Raw genomic sequence first — 27,130 nt, forward strand, 5'->3', positions numbered from 1 at the left:
CTCTGTCCAACTGGTTGGTCTCTGAGCAATTTATCTAAAAACAACTTATTATAGTCTATGGCTCTAAGGACTTCATATAAAAGATCAATGTTATGTCATAATATGTCAGATACCTCAAATGAATTTAAATTAATTGCAATAAATTCTCAGTTGGTATGATGGCAGTAACAATTCCTATCAAATCAACATCAAATGCAAAAATAGACATAAATGATACAAGATATAACAAAATAAATGTTCTGGTAGAATCACTGTTTGGACATTTATTGGGAGTTTTTACATTTATTTTTAAATCCAGTGTTTGTTTTCAGTTCTGATTTTAGTTAGATTTTTTTTTTCATGAAAACCCACTTTATATTAGCTACACATTCAATGGCACTCTCAAACAGTGAATATACAGTTATATGACAGTTACATGTAATTACATTGTCTGCAAATGCATTAAACCCATAGAATATAATGTAGTAATGTTATGACAAATATGGGAAATTCATTATAGTGTTATATTTGGTCTCCACATCTTAAGTATAGGGAATAGTGCATCTGACCCTTATCTAAATCTGTCCTTAATCAGAAGAGATATATATATATATATCCAAGTGCACAATAGGCTATATGACCACATGAACTTTAAGAATCATATAGGCCTACTTTTTTGTTTGTGTTTAGATAAATCGTTCAGAGAGGTTTGACCAAACTGTTAAACTAGGTTATTTACAAATAATCCAAGCACCTGATTAATTTCTAATATTTGATTATTACGATTTAGTAGTATTAAATTATAAAGAAATTACAGATCCATCTTTGAAATGAGAGGAGAGACACTCTGGGCGAGAACAGTGTGTATCTGAGCGTCCGGTTCATAGTTGCCAAGTCCGCGTATTATACGCGACTTTGGGCTTATTTTTTTGTAAAGTTGCGTGAAAACGTTGCGGTTTTTTGGGCTTATTTAAAAAAATATGGTTGCTTGTTAGGGAGATCTGACAAGCAAATTTGTTTCTTTTCATTTATGTTCACTGTATTCTCCAATGCATTGATTGACACTGTCTGCGCACAGTTAATAGCCAACCAGTGCAAAAATATAAATTATTTTATTTGTCAGATATTTAGTAGGCTATACATATGTGGCTATGCTACAGCTCTCCTTTGAAGCTCTTGTGTTTTTCGCCAATCCTGTTCTGCTCGCAGCTGATTGGAGGGCAGTTGTGTTCCTGCTTTGTTGCAGTTTGCTGATTTTTGTAAAATAAATTACGATTTTACTTTTCAGATAAAAGGGTAGTTTCAGTTTAATATGTTGCGGGCTCGCTATACTAATACTAAAACTATATAGCCTATACATTTGGTTCGAACAGCCTATATTTTAGTAGGCCTAGGCTATAGGCCTAAATATGTGGCTATGTTACAGTTCCCCTTTGAAGCTCTTGTGTTTTTCTCCTTTTCCATCTCTCCAATCCTATTCTGCTCACTGGTGATTGGAGATGAGTTTTTTGTTCTCACTTTGTTGCAGTTTGCTGATTTTTGTAAAATAACATATCTGTTTTTGCCTTTCAGATAAAAGAGTGGTTTCAGTTTAATATGTTGCAGGTTTATTTATTGGTAATAAATAATTGATAATAAATAATATTGATGATAATAAATCATCAAAAAAAAATATTGGGCTTGTTTCTTTAAGCTGCGGTTGTTTATTTATCTTGCGAGAGTTGGCAACAGTGGTCCGGGTTTGTGCGAGAGCAAAGGAAATCCGCGTGCGAGCGGGGAGATTCGCGCTCGTGCATTATATTAATGTGCTTTCGCGCCACAATAATGCGCTCTCGACATTTGTACATTAAAATACCGCCATAAGAGAGGGACTGTTTGCATTTTTACCACTGGACAAAGATTGATTACGTCTATACATGAATAATAAGTTAAGTTATCAAAAATATCTGTGTGTGAATGTATCTTTCAGTGACTTAGGACCCGATCATACAGAACACGTTTTTCAGCTTTGAAACTGGGAGGCACACCACACTGCCTTCTTTTGGTTGACTTTTTTTTAATTTAGAAAAGAGCAGTGCGCTGCGGGTTGTTTTTATGTTGCTACAATAACGCGCTCTCGACATTTGTCATTAAAATAACGCCATAGTCAGACTGCCTGTTTGACTAAATGCAGCACACAGCACACATTTATTCTAACTGAACGACACGTAAACAGACGACACTTGCCGTAGCCTAATTACATATCAGTGACGTAAACGGTGAAGCAATAAAGCATATATATGATCATAAAGACATACCCCTCAAACTTCGCAGAGTGACAGAGGGGCCAAAATTACCTCTGACTCCATCTTTGCAAACAGGAAGGACTAACCTTAGAAGAAAATTTCAACAAACTTTATTTGCGAACGATCGGTGACCAATTCACAAAGTAATGTGAACATTTCAAATAATTGAATACACTATGTGTCCTTTACTCGCATGTCGTCGGAACACTTGCAATCACAAACATTGGCATGCTATTTATTGTAGTCTTATGAGGAATCATGAGGCAACTTTAAGCTGTCGATATCGCTTCGTTGACACTACTGACCTCTAGTGGCCATGCAAAGAAACAGCGGTTTATGAGACGTCCACACAAACACAGTATCAGACATATGACAATATTCAGATAGTGTTTAAATTACTATAGTATTCAAAAGCTGCATCATATATTTAATTTAATATAAATTCAGTTAAGCCTGCACTGGTGAACAAAAGAAAACATCTTAATGGTTTTTAGCTGGTCTCAGCCTGGTCTTTTGGCTGATTTTAGAGGATTTTGGGCACTTTTCAGCTAATCAAGCTGTGTGACCAGCCGGCCACACAGCTAAACAATAGCTTATCCAGTAAAGACCAGAGAGAATCAGCTTAGTATTTATATTATAAACTATACCTATAGTAATGTCTCAAGATGACTTTTCACGGACCTCTTTAGGGATCTAAGGGGCTGTTACTGATTTACTGTCATTGATTTAAAAATGATGTCAGGTTTGTTTTATATATGTAATCTACATGTACAGTAAATGTTGCTTGCTTGATATGGACAGCCTACTATACTAATTTCTAAACTATTAACATTGTATTATTCTATCTACAGACAACAGCAGCAACCATTTAATAATGCTAATGCGATTTTCAGAAATTGGAAACAGAAACCATAGTCCCAGATGCCTTTTTCTCCCCACCAGACCACATGTCCCAAACACAGCTTGTATTCTCTGTATGGAGACACCACCCCCAACTTCCCTTTCCTTGTTCTTTTTTTTGCAAACCCACAACTCGAAGCTGGCATCCTCATTTTGCATTGTTAAACTTCCAGGCTGTTGTAGACTAGTCTTTTATAAAATCTTGACTTTTTCTTGTATGTATTTGTTCATGTTATTTATTATCTTATTAATTTCCTGACATCTCTAGCAGGCCTGGTCAAGCCAGCTCACACCCTGTTCCCCTTGGTGTAGTGAAAGCATAAAACCTCTGGACACAAGCATATTAAAAAGGGGGAATATATATATATATATATATAAAACCATGTCCAGCTTCACTTGAATCATTCAGAATGGAACCAATGCAATGATTTTCACAGGGTAATGATTCATAAAAAAAGATCTTAGGGAAATTTAATTCCTTTTACAACAAAATGTAGCTATTTAAAGGCTAAATGCATTTAAATCACTATAACTAAAATATAGCTAATGAAAAAAAAAACCCACAACTTGAAGTTGGCATCCTCATTTTGCATTCTTAAACTTCCAGGCTGTTGTAGACTAGTCTTTTATAAAATCTTGACTTTTTCTTGTATGTATTTGTTCATGTTATTTATTATCTTATTAATTTCCTGACATCTCTAGCAGGCCTGGTCAAGCCAGCTCACACCCTGTTCCCCTTGGTGTAGTGAAAGCATAAAACCTCTGGACACAAGCATATTAAAAAGGGGGAATATATATATATATATATATAAAACCATGTCCAGCTTCACTTGAATCATTCAGAATGGAACCAATGCAATGATTTTCACAGGGTAATGATTCATAAAAAAAGATCTTAGGGAAATTTAATTCCTTTTACAACAAAATGTAGCTATTTAAAGGCTAGATGCATTTAAATCACTATCACTGAAATATATCTAATGAAAGAACATGGAAAAGCCCATGTTGATTCTTCACATTAAAAGAAATGAATTGATTAGTGAGAACAACATAAAACAAGCATAGTCTTTCTGGGAGTAAAATGAAATATTTTTATTTGGCATATAAAGATAAACAAACAGCATATTCATAATTTTTTTTATTGTATAAAGATTTTAAAACAAGTATCTCTTAAAGACTTCAGAAAAAAACACGTGAAAAACTAACCTGCAGAAATTAAAATAAATTAAAAAAAAAATAAATAAATAACCCCGCCCAATAACCCAATCAGTCATATTTATTTATTTAGGTTTATTTTGTTATTTATTTAATATTTTAAATAATTGTAGTCACATATTTATTAATTTACTAATTAATGAGCGAATGAATGATTAAATAAAGAAACGTTCTATTTGTGCGTCTGGTCATTTATTTCAATATATATTTATTCAATATTTTAATATATTTATGTCGTTTTTACCCAAAGGATACGTGAATAAATATATATTTTGTTGAAAATAATACTGATTATGTATATTTAAACAAATCAGAAGCCTCATTACGTTTATTGCAGCCTGTGGCTGTGAAATCATAGTGCTCCAAATAATCCGCGCATTTCTCGTGAGCCCATTTCTCTTGGCTGTAAAAGTGCAACTGAAATGCAAATAGCCCTTCTGCGTGTATCTGTCTCGATACGGTATCTTCATGTGGGGGTGGGTAGCGTGACCTACGGCTATCCCACTCCACTAAAATCCGTTTATGTGTAACGTTCACCAACGATCGTCGCCCCTGAACGATTGCTCAACACCGCCGCACCGTGAACACATGAGGAGAACGACACCCGTAACGTTCACCAGTGTGCACTCATCTGGCGGCTCTTAGCGCCAAAGACCGCTTGTTTTGGCATCCCAGGGAAGTGGGTTTTTACAACCGCTGTTTTGAAGCCCTTTTACACAGTCATGTGATTGTAACGTAACCCGACCGGAAAACACCGACGACCATCGCCGCCAATGCTGCGTTTGAGAGGAACAGAGCAGCTGCGAGCCCAACGGACAAGTTCCCCGGTAACAGACAACAACTCGCCGAACTCCACACACTCAAGCGGAGGAAAGGTACTTGTGTTTACACCCATCAACCTTTATCATTTAGTGCTTCATTTCTGTATTTGTTGTTTTTCGTTTAGTTTATTTATTCGGTGACCATCCCTTCCCCCCCGTGTGTTTGTGTGTGTCCCCGTTTCACCAAGCTCCGTTTATTTGCTTCTCGTCTCTGATGCTCCGTTCTGGGGTTAGATCGCTGTTATTGTGAATTTTCGGCTCAATTCACGGTAAGGTCGCTGGATCATGTGCTGATCGAGCAGGGAGTGTTTGCGCGTTATCGTATCAGTCATCACGTTTCAGTTTTTGACGGTTTATGTTCTATTTGCGAAGAAGAACAGATTGCGGAAGTGGTCGGTCTCTGCGGGAGATCTGTCCGTTCCACGTGTCTCCGTAGTGGGAGGAGCTAGTTTACAAGCCCACAATGAGTGGTTTGGGACTGGAAGTTAGACGTGTAATCTCTGTGTGGAACTGCAAAGCTATATATTATATTTAGGTAGCAGGAAACAATTCCCTGATTAAATGTAAGAATTTGACTCAAAAGATAATGGACACTTCTAGAAAAAATGCCTTTATAAAGGTAAAAATGCCCATAAAATGTAAAAATCTGTTTAAACTTATTGGAAAAGATTAATTTCTATCAGTATGAACTGACCACCACACAGAATATGAAGAATATTAAAAACATTATGAGTCAGCTGTCTTCGGCAGTCCTTAAGGTACCAGCATAATAACACACTCAGCAAAATATCGTCTAATTATCGTCATCGATAAAATCCCAGAAAATATCGAGATATTATTTTTTGTCAATATCGCACACCCCTACTTACAGCCCATGGCAGGGAGTCTGTAGGCTCTGTGGACTTGTCTGTTCTCCACTAAAGAGGGGTTGAGAGGAAGTAACCTCAGGAATGCTGCCTGAAGAGCGAGTCATGTGACACACAAAGCCTGTGATTGACCTTTAGGGTAATGGACATTGTACATTCAAGGCGCAGAGGCTGCTGAGCTGGTTCTGGTAGATGAGGGTTAATAACCTCAGGGATCAGGGTTCAGTATTTAAAGGTTGCCTCAGATGTTTGGCCCTTGGCTGGATCTGACTGCTCTGTTGGGGCCATGTTGTCAGGGTTACAAGGTTGAGATCACATGGTAGTCTGACTGTTTTTATTCCGTCTAACCAGTTTGTCGATATCCCATCAGAATCAAGTCTTATTCAGATAATATACTTGTGTTTTCTGTCTTGTTTTTTTCCCTCCAGAATAAAAAAAAAAAAAGATTTGTTATAATTAGAGAGGTCTCAAATATTTTAAATATATATCCTGGGGGAATATGAAAAGCTTCAAATGGGGGTGAATATGATAACTACACATTCCATTTAGAGTAATTCTGTTTAAAAATGTCTTGAGAATGCATAATCAACAAAACCTTCCTTCAGCTTGATCAATAGGAATTGCTTAGTCTTAAGGCCCGTTCACACCAAGAACAATAACAATAAAGATAACTTCATTAGCGTCCACACCAGCCAGCGGACAATATCATCTGTTTATTCCAAGCGCACGCTTGTCTGCCGCTTTAAATTCTCAAGCTCGTTATAGCAGGATTGATTCTGATTGACTGTCAATGTTTTTATCGTTCATCAGCTGGAAAAAAATTTGTTCTGAAAGTGATTTGACTCCTTCATTCTCACAGAATTGGAATGATTATTAAAACTTTATAGTTATTGTTATAGTTATCATCCTTGGTGTGAATGGGCCTTTAATCAGCATTATTTACTCAAAAGAAGATATTTTGAGAAATGTCTTAACAACTGAAGTGAGTTGGCTCCAGTGTTGTTTGGATCTCAAAGTTCTTTTATAGAGTGTTCCACAGAAGGAAGTAAGTCATACAGATTTGAAAGTTATCTTTATAGTTATCATCCTTGGTGTGAACAGGCCTTTAAAGGGATAATTCTGAAAAAAAAAATTCACATTCAAGGCACAGAAATGTAGTAAGGACATCGTTAAAATCGTGCATGTGACGTCAGTGGTTCAACCTTACGGTTCTCACTGACGTTGAACATGCATGCGCTGCGCCTTGTTTACAAGCAGAGGAATGCACACGCATGTGTTGTGGTACTCTTGTGAACGGCGGTGGACACTGACAGGGAAGAGAAGAATTGTTAAAGTCGTTATTTTTGTTTTCTTTGCGCACAAAAAGTATTCTCGTAGCTTCATAAAATTAAGGTTGAACCACTGATGTCACATGGAATATTTTAACAATGTCCTCCTTACTACCTTTCTGGGCCTTGAAGGTGGTAGTTCCCTTGCTGTCAATGCAGGGTCAGAAAGCTCTCGGATTTCATCAAAAATATCTTAATTGGTGTTCCGAAGATGAACAAAGGTCTTACGGGTTTGGAACGACATGAGGGTGAGTAATTAATGACAGAATTTTCATTTTTGGGTGAACTAACCCTTTAAACGTGAATGAGAAGTAGATTTGCGGATATAAAGAAAGTAGCAAAATAAATAGTGTTCAGGTATTAGGCTTTAGTAGATGAACTGCTGTGCCTTGAAAGCACTGTATGGACTGCTTTAAAAGCACTGTAATTAGATCCTATAGCTTAAAGTAACAGCATACCTTCCCAAAAAGCAACACAGTTTAAGGTTCATGTCATTTCATTTTAGTTGCACAAATCATGGGGGAAGAGTTGTGTGCCAAAGTGTCATACTTGGAGTTTATGGTTTTCTTTAAATCCTTTACCCCAAGTATGAGCAATAGTAGTCTACTAGTTGTAATATTCATATTCCAAGTGTACCCTAGAGTTTAGCTTATTGTTTGGTTTTACTCTGTTGGATTCATATTTATGGCTGTTCACTGCTGATTAAGTCCATATCAACAGACAACTAACAGCCTTCTTTCACTCAGTCTTTTTATTTTTGGTGCATTGTGGTCTGTAGTAGACAGGAAGTTGACTGTCATCTCTGGCCCTTTCTGTGTAGGTGGAAGTATGGAGCTGGCCAATCATGGTCTTATCCTTCTGCAGCAGCTCAACGCGCAGAGGGAGTTTGGCTTCCTGTGTGACTGCACAGTCGCCATCGGTGATGTCTTTTTCAAAGCACACAAGGCCGTATTGGCCGCATTCTCGAACTACTTCAGAATGCTATTTATACACCAGGACAGGTAACAGCTTTATGTATGATTTTTTTAAGTCCATTTTGTGCCTAAATTAGGAATGTGATATGGTAAGCTGATAATTGTTCTCATGTTATAACTAATAAATGGCCAATATTAAAAATTGAAACTAATTTGTCTAAATAAAAAATAGAAAACTTAAATTGAAAAGTATTAATTTTAAATGCTACAAGTAAATTTAGGCATCACAACATTATAATGTGCAATATGAAAAAGGCTTATATACACCACATGACTTTTCAAATCTGAACAGATTTGGGCATCATACTGAATGACTTAGGATCACACACTGCTAGACTTTCATGTCTTCCTGAACACAACAAACTCGCACAGTATAATGTGCCTCATTGCTAGGAGATGCATGACAAACATCAAACATGTTTAAAGGGGTGATATGATGTTCCTAAAAAGAACATTATTTTGTGTATTTGGTGTAATGAAATGTGTTTATGCGGTTTAAGGTTAAAAAAACACATTATTTTCCACATACTGTACATTATTGTTTCTCCTCTATGCCCCGCCTTTCTGAAACGCGTCGATTTTTACAAAGCTCATCGTTCTGAAAAGCGAGGTGTGCTCTGATTGGCCAGCTATCCAGTGCGTTGTGATTGGCCGAATACCTCAAGCGTGTGACGGAAATGTTACACCCCTTACCATATTGTGATGCCGTGTCCCGGTGCGACGAGACAAAACCAATAAAACCCATTACAAACGAAGCATTTGTTGCATCCAGTGGGGACATAATTACGGATTATAATGACATATGTCTTTTTACACGTTGCGTTGCATCGCACCGTGTAAACATAAAACCATGTCTGCATTTGTGATCGGAGAAATGACAAACAACAAGCGCGTCTTCACAACATGGTGGCGGTGGCAGCAACAATAAAGTTACGCCTTCTTTCTTTGCGTGAACATTTGGGTGGCGTTATGCAAATCTTCCCACATTGTGACGTGGATATGTGGGGGCGTGTTTAAACGAGGCGTTTTAGGAGTGCGTGGACCTTAACTTTTATAAAGAATATCTCTTTGGGTTTGAGACTTTAGTCTTTGCAACTTTAGGGATCTTATCTATTCACGAACAGCTTGTAACACTCCAAAGAGAAGGGAAAACTTGAAATTGCATCATATGACCCCTTTAATATCCTCTGACTGGACACAATCATAGTGCGAAGCTGAAAAAATAAAATGTACACTACATGATTTTTTGCTAAATTTATCAAATCCAACTGCCAAAAGACTGCAGATTGGCTCTTACTTTTGGCAACTAGCGTCAACTAGTCTAGACTGTAATGAGGCAGAAATCTGGGCAAAAGCCATGTAGTGTATTCCAACCTTAAAGATTAAAGTAACATTAGATAGTCTACATGTACAGGTGCATCTCAATAAATTAGAATGTCGTGGAAAAGTTCATTTATTTCAGTAATTCACGACATTCTAATTTATTGAGATGCACCTGTAAACTGTAATAGGAGAAAATGCACAATATTCAAGTGGACAAATAGCCAATATTGATAATTGATACCAACAGATTGCATGTTAGTCTAATAATTTTTTGATTTTTTTTTAATGTGCAATAAATGCCTTATTTAGGGATAAACATTTGTGCTAAAATATAAGGTATTAAAGCACTTCCATAGCATAAAGATTGGTGTATTTTTTTTTTTCCAACATGTTCAAACACCTGTTTCTTTATCCTCTCAACCAGTGACTGTGTTCGCTTGAAGCCTGCTGACATTCAGCCCGACATCTTCAGCTACCTCCTCAATCTGATGTACACCGGAAAACTGGCGACACAGTTTATCGACCCAGCTCGCCTTGAGCAGGGCGTCAAGTTCCTGCATGCATACCCTCTCATTCAGGAGGCAAGTCTGGCTAGCCATGCGACTCAAGTGCACCCTGAGGTCAGCCTTCCCCTGTCGTCCTCTCTTTATGGCATTCAGATATCAGACCAACAGGTCACACTCACAAACCGCCTCTCAGCGAGAACGCATCTCTCTTCGCCGTTCGACTTGGAAGGTGGAAGTTTGCTCGATGGGAAGTGCATTACCACAAACAAAGCTACCTCACTTGTATCCAAGCACAGGCAAGCTCTGTCAGAAGCGGAGATGGAAGCATCTGTGAGCACCAGTCAGTTTGTGAGGGAAGGCGGTGAGACGGAAACATCTGCAAGTGAGGCCCCGTCTTGCTCCCTGAGCACCAACACCATTCTGCATGTGAAGCCCAGCATCATGAGAAGAAGTTCCTCTTTTAGGAAGCATTATACGTGCCATGTCTGCGGGGATCGCTTCACCCAGCGAGGAACCTTACGAGAGCACCTGCTTCTACACACTCAGGCTATGCTTCCCCTGGTGTTCGAGTCGGTGACTGGAGGTGCCGCCACACCAGAGGTGGAGGAAGTTCTCCGAGGCAGCGAAGCCACTGCAGCCACTCCCATCATCGTGGACGGTGCCAGTGACAGCGAGCAACATGTGTACTCAAAAGACTCACCACACCCTGAAACAGCTATGCCCGTCCCAACAACAACTGCAGTCAGCCTGTGCATGGTGCAGCCCCAGGCCGACACTCCACCTCCGTCCGATATTGCTGATATTGACAACCTAGAGGGTGCGGCTGACATGGAACGGGAAGTGAAGCGGAGGAAATATGAGTGCTCCACTTGTGGCCGCAAGTTCATCCAGAAGAGCCACTGGAGAGAGCACATGTACATCCATACGGGAAAGCCGTACCGCTGCAGCGCCTGCGGCAAGAGCTTCTGTCGGGCCAACCAAGCGGCCCGGCACGTTTGCATGAATCTGGGCTCGGAGCCAGCGTACACCATGGTAGACCGACAGAGCATGGAGTTGTGCGCCGCGGACGACTCCAGCCAAATGGAGGCGCTGTTTCTCGGCTCTTCTGGGAGACCATACAAATGCAATGTGTGTGAAATGACCTTCTCCAGCCCCAATGAGGTGATCAAGCACCTGTGCTTCAACCAGGGTGCGCTCTCAATTGGAGCAGCTGGAGAAATGGCCATCAGTGGGCTGAACAATGACAGCCTGGCCAAAGACGAAGGCTCGGACTCATCCAATGGTGGGCTGTTGATAACGCCTATCAAAACTGAGGAAGTCTTTGTAGAATAGCTTTGCATTCATCCACTTCAAAATATTGTTTTTTTAATGTATTGCATTTCAATCGTGGGTAAATTATGATCAGAAGTTAAGCTACAGATGGAAGATTCTGTTATATTGTTTATTTTTTCTGGGGATTTAATTCTGGAAAGTACTGAAAAGTACTTCTACTTTCTGCTTTTTTAACACTCATAAATTTGGTTACTATATTTATAACAGATTTACAGCATCTTTAGTCCAACAAGTCAAATTCCTGCTTGATTCTGTATTTCTTTCAAGGAGTTTATTAGTTACTTGGGTCATTTAGTTTGTGTTGCAGTTAAAGGTCTTTCTTCCTGTCTTAACAGCATACAGAAAAAAGGATGTAGTGAACTGCTGTAATCCTGCGTTTGTCAGTGCAGATCAGATGTAGACCTCATTAGGTTGGATTGGTAACTCAGTAGAATATTTAAAACATTAAAGCCACAAAATGATTAGTTTATGAGTACAGCACCAAAATTTCTTTTGAAAATAAAATGAAATTTTCTGAGCAGCTAAATGTGGGTCTTGGTTTAGGATGAGCATTCACTACCTCAACCGGTTTTAAACTAACCTGCAATTTGCATCAAAGGGTCGAGGATCAAAGTCAACTTTATCTTCCAGTGCCTCCGGGAAGTGTTGCACAGATCTCAAAGTTTTTCTTTCTCACACTGTTTCTAATTTCTCATTACATGCGTTGGGTTAGCAAGAGCAGGGTGTAATTGTAGATAACCTTCATGCAGTGCCAGATTACCTGTCGAACATCATCATTTATATTGTTAACGTGACCCACAATATATTTGCCTAATTATTCCACTTTTGTAATTTCACATGTGTTTGTTACAGTGCTTTTTTGTGCCATTGCCGCCTAAATGATAAGCATCCACACTGTAAAACTGGTTGGCGGCAGCTCATCAGCAGTCTGGTTGTGTTGCTCTCACTGTGGTTCAGCATGTTTACAGTTGTGCTGTGTGTTTAATCAAAGTTGTTACTGTGTGTGAATTTAGAAAACACTGGCCATTCGTACACGTACATAACGTTGCTTGAAGGGAGATATTTCTGTCACTGTTCGCCCATTTAATTTTGCCATGAAATGATTTGCTTGAATATGCTCTTACATTCCTTATTTTTGAGTTTTATATACATTTTCTAATTTTATGTACAGTGCTTTATTTACAAAGAATTTTATAATCTCAGAGGTTGTATATTGTTCAATGCATTTACTGTCGAATATGATCCATTCTAGTGTCTGTATATATGCCATCTCTGCATTGGCTGTCTTTGTTTTAATGAAACTGACAGTGAGGTCATGCTGTAAAAGCACTGATATCTACTAAAGATCCCTGACTACTCTCATCAATATACTTGTGCTACATCAGGAAACATAAAACCAGGGCGATTTACATTCAGTGCTAAATATTTCTTCTATCTTTCTCTTTGTAAAGACCTTGTAGGAATTTATTGTAAGAGCACTGTGAGTTAAGTTACTACTGAAAAGATAATTAGAACCCAGGAATGACCATTTGCTACATTTTGTTACAAGGATATATATTTTTTAATGGTAATGTTAATTTTGACCAGGCCTCCTGTTTCTTACTTGTAATCATACATTAGGCAATGTCATGCCTTTTTTCTGTAGTATTGTTAAAATTCTTTATTATTTGTACATATGCAAGTTGTTACTCTTTGAGGCAGTTATAGGGAGGGGAGGGGAGGGGTAAAGGTGCCCCAAAGCCAAGGCAAACATACTGTGATCTCTCGCTCCTCAGGAACATGAACAGTTGTCTCTGGAAAAAAATACTTCCTTTGCATTTTCATTGTGAATAATGGTAATAAATCCTTATGTTTTTGAAATGTGTATTTATTTCCTTAATATACAATACTGTTCAAAAGTTTGTACTTTTTTTTTTTTTTTAAAGAAATTAATACTTTTTTTTCAACAAATTAAAACAAATGTAAAAATATTTAAATTTTAAAATATTAACAAATGTATTTTAAATAATATTAATAATGATGTTTCACAACATTCCTGTTTTTACTGTTTATTAAATAAATGCAGCCTTTGTTAACATTTTTTTAATTTTACCAACCCCAAACTTTTTAATGGTAGGCTACTAAAAGTAATCCATTCTCTGCTTGAGGCAATTTTGTACAGCCATGTATAACGGGTGTTAGAAAACCTTTCTAAATTAAACTTTTCTTAAATATCCTTTGTATCCTCCACCCATGTGAAACAAACACTATTCATATTATAACATGAAATGGCACTACTGCTTATTTTTGAAAATAATTTACGTAAACAGCAATTTTATTCAAGTCTGGTTGTGTGAGCCACAAGGTGGCACCATTGGGTTTTTTTATGAGGCGCCACAACACCAAAACTTGCAAAAACTGTATGAACTTTAACGCTGCTTAAATATGACCAGCAGTTAGCTTATGCCAATTCAGTTATATATACTTAGATTGCTTTTTCTGTATCCTCACAATACCTAGCAATACACACAAACAGAACAAAGGGCAATGAAAAGAAAAGGCAAGCTTGATTTACGCTAGCTTTATTTAAATGAAATATAGACATGATTTTGTAACCATACTATTAACAGCTTGAAGAATACAAAAAGAAGTGAAACTCATGCTACTGGTATATAACATTCATTGGTTATTTGTTAATATTACAATATGACTGAAGGTACATAGGTATACAATTTGTACAAATGTTAAAAGAGCTTCACAGTACACTGTATTATAAAAAGCTAAGAAAAGAAAGTGAGTGGGCTGCTCATTCAAAGCGTGACAGTAGTAGCAAAGCTGTGTTTCTATTCAAGATAATGCACCGCTGTGCAGACTGTCATTTGCAGACTTTCTGAATGTTGACCAGCATATACATTTCGAGTGCTCGAATTTTGATATGCATTTTCATTAAAAAAATAAAATTAAACTAAGATCAAAGACCTGAATTTACTTGTACTACGTTTTCCTTTACAGTTTGCCATCATCATCATCCAAACACACAACTGTCACTCATTTACATTTGATTTTGAAATGCTTTCCTCGTCTTCCTGTCTGCATGTATGGCTATAATATACTCACTTAAAAGAGACTGACAATAAGGCATCTACTACGTCTTTCAAAGAAATAGTCCTTGATACAGCGATTAGGAATGTGAAAAATATTCTACACTATATTACTGAATACCCACATATCTGTGAATTAAAACCATGTGTAACCAGTGTTGGAGAGTTTACCAATACATGATGTTACTTCAGTTCTCCTTGCACAATTATCTCACACTTTTCTTTTAACCTCAGGTGCATTTTTGGTGTTGAAACATGCATTCGCTAAGGCCGTTAAAACAGTGAAGTGCACATGTACGTTGAGGACAATCAAAAAATGTCCTTTTCTAAACGTTCCCTACTCATGCAGGCATTTATCATCATGATCATCAATTTTCACAGGGTACCACTAAAAGCAAATCAAATTGAACATCTGACTTAAAATCTCAAATGTCACACATTAATGGTGAAATTGTTCATTGTGATTGTACATGATAAATATACATAATAAAAAGACAACATTTCACAGTAAGGGACGAAGTGGTATATCTACAGTGAGAATGGAGATGATAATGACTGGACATTGTGTTTCAGAGTTAACTGAATTTTATGTCATTTTCACATTACAGCCACAGCATATTATGCGCTTTTTCATTTGCTATAGCTGTAGAGGGTGTATCTGTACCATGTTTGTTAAAATGACATGTCTAAATAATATTTTGTAGTTTTACACCAGCATGACATCGATTTCAATGTTTTTTAAGAAGGTTAGAACATGTTTGAGAGGGTTGAGAGAATATTTTAGATTTAAATACAATATACAAAATAACAACCCACCTACTTCAACACCACAGACACACATTCGCTCATACAATATTCTCTCCATTCGACAGGCTGCTGACAACTAATAAAAAAAGAAAATGTTCATCAAAAAAGTTGCAGGTGGGAAAATGGCATCTGATGCAATTTGGCAAAATACAGGAAAGTGGGAGTAGGGGACATCCCTCAGTGAGTCCAGTGAGGCGCGAGACCTCGTGACATGGCAGCTGAGTTATAAGGAATTTGGAAAAAGGAAAAGAGGGGTGAATGGATGGATTTAAGGAGAGAGAGAGAGAGAAGGGAGATTGGCCTCGAGTCTCCTGCTCTGGGAGTTGGTACAGAGCACTGTCTCTTAGTGTCCTCCATGGCTGCCACTCACTTTCTGCTTTCCGGCAAGCTCTGTGCCCCAGTCATGTGACTGCTTTCTACATGCAGACTGCAAGACAAAAAGAATGATGAGAAAATGGTGAGAAAAAACTATTCTAGCACATTAGAATTTTGTTTGCAATACATTTTAAGCTTACTTACAATGCTAATTCTGCTAATTCAAATGCTATCCCTGCTGAAAATCCAGCATAAACCAGGATGAATTCCATAATGATCCAGGCTGGTTCATGCTGGTTAGTACTGGTACAGTGCTGGTTAGTGCTACTTTAGCTGGTAGACCAGCATAGTCATGCTGTTCTCAAGCGAAATGGAGCTGGTGAAGGTGGTTCACAAGCAGGGTTGATTGTGAGTAGGCCAGCTGTCTGTATGCAAGCAGTGTGTTTGGAAACAAGCATTGTTTTTATTTGCATATTTCATTGTTTAAAACATGAATGATGTAAAATCCATATAAGATTATGTACATTGCATTTTAAACACGATTTATTGTAATAAATTTATTTTGCTCCCTCTGTTGATGGCAGAACTGAGAATTTTAGTTGTTTGAGATATGATTATATTATTAATCAATGTTACCTGAAGTTTTGAATATCAAAGAAAAAAAATCTAACTGGTGAAATGTTTTTAAAAGGATTTTTTCATCAATTTCAAAGGATCTGTACACAAATAAGTTAAAACAGTTAAAAAGAGCTTGTGTGCATTGCAAAACACAAACATTTAGAGATATGAAAACAAAGAAAATGCCACATAATACCACACAGAAGAAATAAAGCCATTATGAAAACTGAGCAATGTTAATTTAACACTGAAGATTTTGCTGTGCAAATAAACATGTAACCTGCATTGTGTTTTTCTTTATTAAATTATTTATTACAATTAATTGGATAATTAGTCATTATTAGTAATAATTAGTCATTATTACTATGAACACAAACTAAGAAATGTGAAATATAACACATATGTGAGTTCTGTTTTTGCTGAGATCATGCCAGCACCCAAAAGATAACATTCTGGTCCACCAGCACACCAGCATCCCAAGCTGGTCCCTGCATGCAAAACATACCTTATGCAGGTCCACCAGCACACTTGCTTCCCGTGCTGGGAACCAGCAAACCAGCAACCAGAGTCCCATACTGGTCCCAGCATTCAAAACATACCTTATATGCTGGTGACCAGCAATGTGGGAATTTTCAGCAGGGATTTCAAAACTGCATTATGCTTTGCACTCTTTTCTTTTCTCACAGCTCTTTAATCAGTTAACATGACAAGCTACTATCCTATTATGTTATGTTGTCACCCATTATTTCACATGAATGCACATATTGCTCTTCCATCTGCACTGCATCTTCTGTGCCACCACTGTCTCACTCTGTTTGTATGACTCAGCACAAGTAACCAAGGCAAAGGGGGCAGTGAGAGAGAGAAGAGAGAGCAGTGCACCAAAGCTCATGCTGCGATGCTATAGTTCACCAGCCTCTGCTGTACTGCAGTGCTGCATTAGCACTCATCAAACATTTATCAGACACACCCAGGTCTCTTCTCGCATCCACTTTCTTTGGCCACACTTTACATTAGGGCTCATTGTACAGTATAGTTATGTTAATAGGTGCAGAGTAAAACTAATGAGCAATACTTGATATGTATTTATTTTATGGAGTTGCCACTGATTTAACTTTTTTTTTTCAAATGCAAGTAAACATAATATGTGTTATAATGATAGTATGTTTACATGCCTTTTAATAGTTTGATTTGAGTCAGACTAAAACAATAATTCATCTTTTTAAAATATAATGTAAACGTAGTCGTACTACTAATGCAATTGTAGCTTGGCTTCATTAAGCATGTAAAAACATTATTCTGACTACAATTGGCCTCAGCACTGTGTGTCTCCTCCGAAAGATGGGTGGCGTGCAACATGCATTTAACCCTTCAAATATTTGATTATGTATTTTAATCAAATATTTAAAGGACAGATGAAGACCAGCTGTTGCTCAATTATTACTGAAAATGTCAATCTACTTACTATAATGTAGTATTACCCTTCAAGTGTTAGAAGCCAGCATTCTATAATAATAATTTCTTGTTAAAACTGACGTGAAGTACTACATGAAGAATAATGCTATTCAACTCTCCAAGGCTTAATCCATTGAGAAAAATAAATCATGAAATTAAGTTTTATTCTCTCTGCTTATATGCTTATTTGACACTACTAAGGGTTGTATTTGATCATGCAGTGTATCTTATCAGATGAATTGGTTCTATAACTACTTATTGAAGGCTTTGATGAGTGGAAGGGAATAAGAAAGTGCATTAGGGAGGGGGTGGGGAATTATACTCTGTCTTTCACCACAAGTTCATCTCTCTTCCCACAGCTTCCCTTTAAGACCCAGCATACAAAGTGAAGGGTCAGGCAGCGGCATTCCTGCTTTGATATCGAAGGTCCCTTGGTTACTGGTACATGGAACAAAAGCTTTTTCATCTTACCAAATGGAAATCTACCCCTAATAAAACTAAGAGCCATTGAGGTTTTTAAACAGACACCATGCAAAAACTGTGATAAGGAATGGGGAACTTTTTTGATGGACTAAACTACCTTTGGAAACGTAATATTTTTTATATAATTGTTTTGATTTACATTTAAAATGAAAAATAAAACGATCAATTTCATTAAGTTAATAAAGACTAACCTGCTCATGACACTGTGACAGCCCCTGTAGAGACAGGCTCGATCTCATTCCTGACCTCCTCCATTCCCTCCTCCACTGTAATGGCATTTGCTGTCTTCTCAGTAGCAGTCTCCAGTTTGGCAGGTACATTTTCAGCATCTGTCTTTTGGCAATCTGGATCTCTGGACTCTGCCTGGTTTGTCGCGTCCTGTGTTGAAACCTCCGTTTGAGGTTCTTCCAAGTCTTTTTGAGGCTTGTCTTCTACTGATTCCTGACCCTCTGAACTTTCTTCTTTCATGTTTGTCCCCGGGTCTTGAACAGGTACATCATCTGCATTTATGACATTTATGACACCAACTTTAAATTCCTGTGCAGTCTCAATCTGTACCTCCTGTGCCATTTGACACTGCTCAGCCACAATCTGGTCTTGACTTGCACCTGTAACAGATGTTTCTGTCATCTTTTCTTCCGATATGGCTTCAGAAACCTCTGAAGCTTGTGTCTCTTGCTGGATTTCTGTTGGCACTTCCTTGGGATGAGATTCAACTTGACTTTTTCCATCTTCACTTTCTGTGGTTCCACTAAACTTTTTCTCTTCTGCTTGCTTAAGTTCGACTTCACCTTTTGTTACTTCTGTTTCTTGATGCACATCTTCCACAGAGACTGTGGCAACCTCCTCATTTTGAGGTTGGATTTCATCTGTGATGGAAACCATAACTTTTTCTGTAATCAGAATGGAGTCGTTAACTCTTTTCACTGCTTTCTCAGTGACAATGTGACTTTGTTTATCATCATCTTTGCAGATATCGTCAGATGCTTTTGGCTTCTCTGGGCTTGTTTCTAGAGGAGCTTTTTCCACCAAAACGACGTCTGTTGAAGGGTTTTCTTCAATCATTCCAGAAACTGCTGGGGCCTCTTCAAATTTGACATCTACTGATGTGGTACAGCGTTCTACCTCCTCAGTAGTCTTCTCAGACACTTTTTGTTCTGCATGTGCCTCAGCAAGGTTCTCTACAACATTTTGAATGACCTCTTGCACAATAACACTGCTCTTTCTCTCAATGATTTCTGCTTCTGTCACTCGGGTTGCTTGGATCACTTCAGTTTCTTCTTTCACATTCTCAATAACTTCCTCAACCACAATCCTAACTTTTGTTGAGGTTATTTCTAAGTTTGCCTCAACAATTTCTTGAGCAGAGTCAACCTCAGCATCATTCACTATAACCTGGATTTTGTGGTCACCTGTGGAAAGAACAAGAGGAACCCTTTCCATAACAGTTTCATGAGCTAGATCTGCTGAATGGGATTCTGTCATCTCAGATGTTGAGCTTATAACACAAATAGTCTCTTTCATGATAGCAAATTCTTCAGTGGCGGCTATAACAGAAATGGGATCTTCTGTAGACCCAGCAGTTTGAGAAGCAGGCACCTCTGGAAGGTTTGCCATGACCTCCTCTGTTACAGCCATGGCAACTCCCTCCACAGACGCTACCTCAACTGTGGCTTTAACGTCTTTAACATCCTCCATTTCTTGCACGTTCTCACCTTCAGCAACAGCAACTTCAGTGACTTCTACAGTTTGAGCACAGATTGAATCTTCAACAGTTGGTTCCACAGGACCTGCAGCCTCAACCTGAGGGGATTTTTCTGCCACCACCGGCTCTTCAAGAAACTCTGGTTTCTGTTGTACAGAATTGATGAGCGCTACTTTGACTGCTGCTACATCTTGGAGATCAGTCACAGACTCAGGTTTCTCCTTTATTTCTTCAAACTGTGTTTTCTCCTCAACAGCATTTTCTTTGAGCTCTGTCTGACCTCCACTCATCTGAGCCTCATGAACCTCATCCTCAGTCACACTGGCCTTTTCAGGCTCTTGTGTTTTGTCTTCAACAGCCAACTCTGTGACAAGCACCTGGCTAACAACTGTTACCGACTCTACTGAAGCCTTCTGAGTGAGGCTTTCTTCCTCCACCGCCTTTATTTCACTAGTGTCAAGGCCAGTGCAAACAGCAATTGCCTCTGTTTTCTCATGTGCAACCAAGACTGTTTTCTCTTCCTTGATAGCTGACTCGACCAAAAGAGCATCAGTGGTGACTGCAGCTATGTTTTCCTGTTCATTAGTCATGGTGGCAGCCATGGCATTTGTGGTAACGCTGAAAGTTTCCACAGCTTCTTGTAGTACTACATCGGTCTTCTCTACGCCATCAGCTGGGACAGGAGTTGTCTCACCTGATGTAACTGGTGATGCTGTAACACGTGATACAGCAGAATCCATTTCAGTCTCCTCTACTTGTTCAAGGGCCGTAACTGCTTCTGATGTAAGCTCAACAATGTCCTCTGCAATAGTGTTATCAGTTGATTTGGGTGTGGCAGCTGTGTCTCCTTCTTCGGGTATGTCACTCAATTGCTTTCCCTCTGTTTCATCCTCAACATTTTCCACAGTGGTTGAGATCCAAGATGGGGATCTATCCTCAGCTGAGGCTTTTGCCTGAGTGACTGGTGCAGATTCTTGCTTCACTTCCTCTGCCTGAACAGCAACTTCTGCAGCTGGTTCATTTTCATATTCTGAAAGAGGCACCACAGCTGGAATGTCAGAATCATCCTCTGTAGAGCCAATGTCAGAAGAGATCTGCTCTTGTTTACCATCAGACTTCTTCTTCCTGCGTGGAATCAATTTCCTCAAAGAGAAAGAGGATTCTTCTTTGGGGGCTTCACTGTCAGATGTTGTATACTCCGGGCCTGAGGCCTCATCAGCCTTGTCTTCTGCTTTAGGTTTCTTTCTGTGGGTTACCAGCCTCTTGAAAGATTCCCAGGTAGACACAAGTTCTTCCTCTGGTTCAGGTGAAGAAGCCAAATTCTCATGGTCAGCTTCACCAGAGCTTACAAGAGGGGCCTCGGCGGTCTTTGTCTGCTCTTCTCCTGACTGCTGCACTTCTTCCTCAATCTTAGGTTCTTCATCATCAGAATCAGAAGTCTTTCTGGCCCTTTTTTTAGCTGATCCCACACAAATAAGGGCTTCCCAGGACACCGATGTATCCATTTTTCTTTTTGGTTCCTCTGCAACTGGTTCAGGCTCCTCAACTTTTGGCTCAGCCTTTGATTCTGTCTGTGACTCTTCTTTAGACTCAGATGGTACCTCTTCAGAAGGTTTAGGCTCATCGGTTTTCTCATCAAAGATGGCACTCTCAGTTGAAGATAGGGTAGAAGATTTGGGTTTGTCTCCAGGCGCTTCATCTTCGCTCTCAGAGGGCCTTTTGACACGTTTTTTTGGAGTGACTAGTTTTTTGAAAGAGGACCATGGTAAAATTCCATCTTTCTTCTTCTCACTATCAGAAGTGACTGGTTCACCATTAGTCTCCACAGCTTGAGCTACCTCAGCTTGAGTTACCTCCCCTTCAAGATGCTCACCAGATTCTTCTGGAGACGATGCTCCACTGTCAGGTTTCTGGGGCTCAGCTGACTCAGTGGATGACTGGATGTTTTCAGAAACTTGTTCACTTGATTCTGTTTGCTTTGACTTTGCTTCTTTCTTACTCTTCTGCTTTTTGGATGACAGCTTTTTTAGTCCTGCTCCTGTAAACAGCTTCTTTAGTGGGCTTCCCTGAGCCTTGGATTTCTCCTGAGATGACAGGATTTCAGCTTCAGTTGTCACCGCTTCTGAAACATCTGGCTTGTCAATTGTTGGTTTTGAATCATCAGTGGCTTGAGCTTCAACAGCAGTTTCAGCAGCTGGAGCTTCAGCAGTCTCAGTCTGAGTCAGAGTTTCAGCTTCACTTGCAGCCTCAGCTTCCACCTTAAGATCTTGTGGCTCTTCTGTCTCAGTGGAAGTTGTTACAGTGGTCATTTCAGCTTTAGTTTCAACCTTTTCAGAAGGTTTCTCTATCTGCTCACCCTCAGCTGGTTCTTTCTCTGCATCCACTTTAGCTTCCTCTGTACCCTCAATAGCACCCTCTGCTGTCTCCTCAGTTTCCTTAATGTCCTCCTCTGCAGACTTATCCTTGACTTGTTCCTCATCTTTGGGCTTTTTGAAGCTTGCCTTCTTCCGAAGGTTAGAAAAGATTCCCTGAGTGAAAAACCTCTTAAAGGGACTCTGTGTCTCTTGAGAGAGTGGACTTGTGGGCAATTCAGTTGGCCCTTCTGGCTCTGGTTCTTTCTCTGATATTGACCCTATTTCTTCAGCAGATTTTTCAGTCACCTCCTCACTGGCCTTTTCAGTCTCTGATGGGACATCAACTACAGTTTGGTCTGCTGGTTCTTCAGCCTTATCAATCACTTCTTCAGTCGTGGCCTCTTGGTCTTTTTCTGTAATCTCTGGTGATTTGTCTTCCACAGATTTGTCTTCCTCTGTTGAAGGTTCCTCTTTCTTTTCCTCAGAAGTTGCATCTGCACCACTCTCTGCTTCCTTCACTGTCAGCAGTTGCACAGGCTCAGTCTTCTCATTCTTGTCTTTCTTCAGTGTGAACTTGAATCCAACAAACCGGAAGATCTTCTTGAAGTCCACCTCATTGGCCTCCTCTTGTTTTTCCTCTACTGCCTTCTCTTCTGTAGCTGTAATTTCATCTACATTTGCAGAATCGTCTCCTTTCTCTCCATTAACTTGAGGGACAACCTCTTCTTGATGCACCTCAGTTGTTTCAGGGTTGTCTTCTTTTTGGGTGATGGTGTCCGTCTGGCCAGCTGTAATGTAAAATATGCAACGTTTTAGTAAAGTTTCTAGTATATTTATTTCAGTTACAGTATTTCAAGTTACCTAAGTTCACACTTAATAGCATAAATCAAATCATCATCATTGGAATCATCAAGGAATGAGATTAACAGATCTCAAATATCAGATTATTAATTAAATATCATAACACGCATGAAGTCTTATAAAACTCATTTGTCTCTTATGGATAGCCAGTTTTCAACAGGTCTAAGTGTAGAAAAACAAGTTAGAGTTTTAAAAGCAAAATACATGATCTGATATAATTAATTCAAGATGGAGGGCTGTGGCATTTGAAGGAAATCGGAGCCACATTGCTAGAAAACCTGCAAAAACATTTTTATCCCCTGTACAGATTTAATCAGGCATATGATGGCAATTTGATATTAAGTTTACATTTTCTGGTCTCTTTCTTGTGACCACCAAAAAAAAAAAAAGCTGGGGAATGATGACAACATTTAACATCAAGGCAACCAGGGGAAATTTCTATGTTGTAAGCTTCACAGTTATGCAGGCTATGTTGCCAAACTTTTGGACTATGAAATTGGCCTTATTTAATAAAACACAGCAAACACATAATGACATCACTTTATTAATCTTCTTTAAGCCTGTATATGTGCCCAGTTCTCAAGCTTTCAAGACAAAATGTAACAACTAAAATTGCAACAGGTGGGATAAACAAGAGAACACACACACACACACACACACACACAAACTCATGTCTTGAATTACTCCCTTGCCTATCTGTGTTTTGACAAGAGTGGGTTGGTTTTGAGGGTGTGGGGCTAGGAAGAGGGAGTCGGGTTCGCATGTAGTGTGAGCCTCCTAGAGGCCCAGTTTCCCTTTGACATCCAACCTAGCAAGGGACTGTTCACATCTGGCTCTGCTTGCTCTTGCTCTATGGTCTGAAACCCACCCAGTGACTTTAAAAACAAATTCCAAGCATTTTTAATGCATGGATATCACATTACTTGGCTTCCTAAACACTTGTATGACACAGGCCAAGATAAAGAGGCAGCAAAGCATTTATCTATCAAAACAACTTAAGCCAGAAATCAAATGATTTATAAATTGTTCTAGAAGAATTTCTTTTTTATGTGACTGGTAAAGTCGTGGACTGATTACCCTAACCTTGAAAATCTTACAGCTAAACAACAGAAACGGCTTATATTTACTGCCTGCCATCATATCAGATTATTAGGACAACATAGAGTCATTAAAATAAAATACTGATGCTCTTTATGCTGTAGTGGTCACTCAGTGAAAAATTACTCTTATATTTATAAGTCCATTTTCTGTTGGTTTAAAAAAAAAAAAAAGAAGCTCTGTGTTTTCAATGTATGCTTTAAATTTAGTGAAGGACAAACCTAATCCCACAAGTCAACAGGGATGCAATGGCACCCCCCACCCCCATCCCCACAGACCAAACCAAATTCTAAACTTCAGCTTAGGAAGACTGTATTGTGTTGTCCTCTTTGTCTCAGAATGGGCCCGTTTTTTTTCCTGCTTTGGCCAAAAGGTGTGGGGGGCCCACACTATTGTCCATCCTGGAACTTATACTACCACGATGAAAATCCTTGTTGTAAAATGAGAAAAGGGCATTATGGGAAGCCATATAGAATGGCAGATAAAAATGTCTAATTAGTCTTGGTGATATGGAAGACTAATTATCAAAACAATTAGCAAGTCTTTTAGTTTAAACATTCCCGGTCGTGTAGAAGTGTTAGAAAAAGTAAGAAAGTTGGGTGTGATCAAAATGTCAGAGCAGTACAGTAATTAGGCAAATATTAAGAAACCGGCCCGCAAATATAATTAAACTAGAAACCTGCCTTAAACATGCAGTCAATTTTTTTTTGTCATTGTTTACATTATACAGGATTTGAGAGATCTGCAACTACGGATTATATGCTCTTAATTCATCTTTACATTATTTTACAAACATCTCCTTTGGATGTATTTCAGGAGGTTTCTTCTTACACCGTTGTAATGTTTTAACTATGAAGGACACACATTTTCATGCAAAAAGACACACTGCTGTTGCCTCACACATCTGGAGACAGGGAGGCGCTGTATATGTGCAAATGTATTTTTACATGAACACGAAAGACAAAATGGGTCAAACTTGGTGAAACCACCAGTTGCCCTACATTTGCCTTTGTCTCAATGGTGGCTCAGACTTGGGAAACTCAAGCCAAGGAATTTGATAGAGTGTCTGTTGTGGTTGTTAAAGTGTGGAACTGTTGGTGAGCATTTTGGAATGGGTGGGGGCAAATGCCATCTGAAATCACAGTGGTGTGATAGTCTAGAAAGACGGGGGAGGGGTGGATGTTTGTTGAGGTGGGTTTGAGGTAATGGTCAACAGCCCTCTACCCCTTGCTGTTACATGCAAATACATGCTGTTCATTAGTGGAGTCTGTGAGTTTAGGGAAGTTACAGGAAGACTCAGCAGTAGACTGACTGTCGGACCCCTACCAGGCCAACTACCCCACCTCAACACACTAAAAAACTACACTTTAGTGACTCTGACTCCCTTTGACATAGATGTGAATCATTAAACAATCAAGATTCCACTACTGATACTATCAGTATCCACTTTTCGAAGTGGGTAGTGGTGAATAATAACATGAAGTCAACAGAAAAGTAATAAACCCAAATGTTCTGCATATATGAAATTTAAGCCCATTAAAATAAAATGAAATGGTCAATTTAGGAAGAAAACTGATTAAACTAACATAAACATCAAGATAAGAACATCCACACAAAATCCTAATAACCAGTCCCAGCTAATCAAAACACTCTCTGAAGTCATGTGCAGCAGGCAATCAATTCCATACACCCACACCACCTCTAGAGAACCCTGACTAAGATCTGAGGGGCTTAAAAACTCATTAAAATTCCTTAAAAAGAAGGACATCTGAGACCACTGAAGACCATCAGAACTGAACATTTCCAAGAATTGTATACAGTACATGTACAAAACCACCAGCTGTACTGTTTTCTCATACTACATATGAAATGTAAAACAGATAAATCCTTCTAAGGTTCAGGTTGGTCTCCAATACTTAAAGGTTAATGCTTCACATTAACAGACTGTAAATGTGACTTTACTACTCTAAGCATTACTGTCAGTATATTCAGGAATTTTGGAATTAATGGGAAAAAATACAATGTATTTATACACACTGAACACTGAGTCCTTTAAGTATTCCTTGGTGTTTCAATATTCAGCTATATTCAATCTAAGACATGAAATGCCAAATAATTCAACATACACACAAGAACCTTGAGATATGTAAGTGAAAGCAATTAATTACTCATATCAAAAAGCAATTCAGTATTTTCTGATAAAAAATTTAAAAAAAGATATTGAACAGTATTTAACAACATTACACTCTATACAATGATGCCACAAGCTACAGATCAGGCAGGCTATATTAGAATTTGTCCACAATTTTAATTAATTACTGAATAACATAAATTCATAATTTAACCCAAAAGTAATAATAATAATAATACACCCAAAAATGAAACATCAAGATGTCAAGACATTCCTACAGGTATTAATTATTACTGCCCACCCCACTGTCCCCTAATAATAACCGTGATGCGCCCCAAAGTCATAGATTTTAGTTGCATCTTACCTCTTAGAGTTATTGTCCCAAGCATTTTAAAAACGTTTGCAATTACTTTTCAGGAAAAAAAGAAAAAGAATGGCTGTTTAACTGTTGCTAACAGTGATGCTTTTTGAACTCCCTTGTAAAAGTCCTGCTTCCTCTCAGACTACGATCAGCTGATAGACTTTAAGGCTACACTCTTGTTTCCTCTCTATCTCTGTCCTGCGAGCTCGTGTTGAAGCCAGGCGTCTCCTCTTCTGAGTTTCTGGGTGCGAATGAGGAGAGCGGGTGGGTAACATACATTTCAACAGACACTGACACATGTCCTATGTGGGACCACCCCACCCATGCCCCCCC

General features: G+C 38.7%; 2 protein-coding genes and 1 pseudogene across 3 annotated transcripts in view; 1 reads left to right on the forward strand and 2 right to left on the reverse strand.

The window, feature by feature from the left end:
- The window catches only part of LOC107665413 (protein-glutamate O-methyltransferase-like), a 7,541-nt pseudogene extending 5,214 nt beyond the window's left edge, over nucleotides 1-2,327 (reverse strand).
- A 2,403-nt stretch (nucleotides 2,328-4,730) lies between these two features.
- Nucleotides 4,731-13,389, forward strand: LOC107665357 (zinc finger and BTB domain-containing protein 2-like). Its single transcript, XM_016456201.1, has 3 exons — nucleotides 4,731-5,254; nucleotides 8,215-8,395; nucleotides 10,116-13,389. Exons 2-3 carry the CDS (start codon nucleotides 8,223-8,225, stop codon nucleotides 11,527-11,529), a joined length of 1,587 nt encoding a protein of 528 aa, XP_016311687.1. The 5' UTR covers nucleotides 4,731-5,254; nucleotides 8,215-8,222; the 3' UTR covers nucleotides 11,530-13,389.
- Nucleotides 13,390-14,074: 685 nt separating this feature from the next.
- LOC107665356 (A-kinase anchor protein 12-like) overlaps nucleotides 14,075-27,130 on the reverse strand; it is a 41,783-nt gene continuing 28,727 nt past the window's right edge. Inside the window, exons 1-3 of one of the 2 annotated variants that reach the window (XM_016456200.1) lie at nucleotides 26,801-27,013; nucleotides 18,479-23,134; nucleotides 14,075-15,843 (exon numbers count right to left, since the gene is read on the reverse strand). In XM_016456200.1, coding sequence (XP_016311686.1) covers nucleotides 18,483-23,134; nucleotides 26,801-26,825 — 4,677 coding nt within the window. In that variant the 5' untranslated portion in view covers nucleotides 26,826-27,013 and the 3' untranslated portion in view covers nucleotides 14,075-15,843; nucleotides 18,479-18,482. Of the gene's footprint in view, nucleotides 15,844-18,478; nucleotides 23,135-26,800; nucleotides 27,014-27,130 lie in introns of those variants that run through there. The other variant, XM_016456199.1, reaches the window with a different exon arrangement.

This window comes from Sinocyclocheilus anshuiensis, unplaced genomic scaffold, assembly GCF_001515605.1.
Source record: "Sinocyclocheilus anshuiensis isolate Anshui unplaced genomic scaffold, SAMN03320099.WGS_v1.1 scaffold199, whole genome shotgun sequence".
NCBI classification, from domain to species: domain Eukaryota; kingdom Metazoa; phylum Chordata; class Actinopteri; order Cypriniformes; family Cyprinidae; genus Sinocyclocheilus; species Sinocyclocheilus anshuiensis.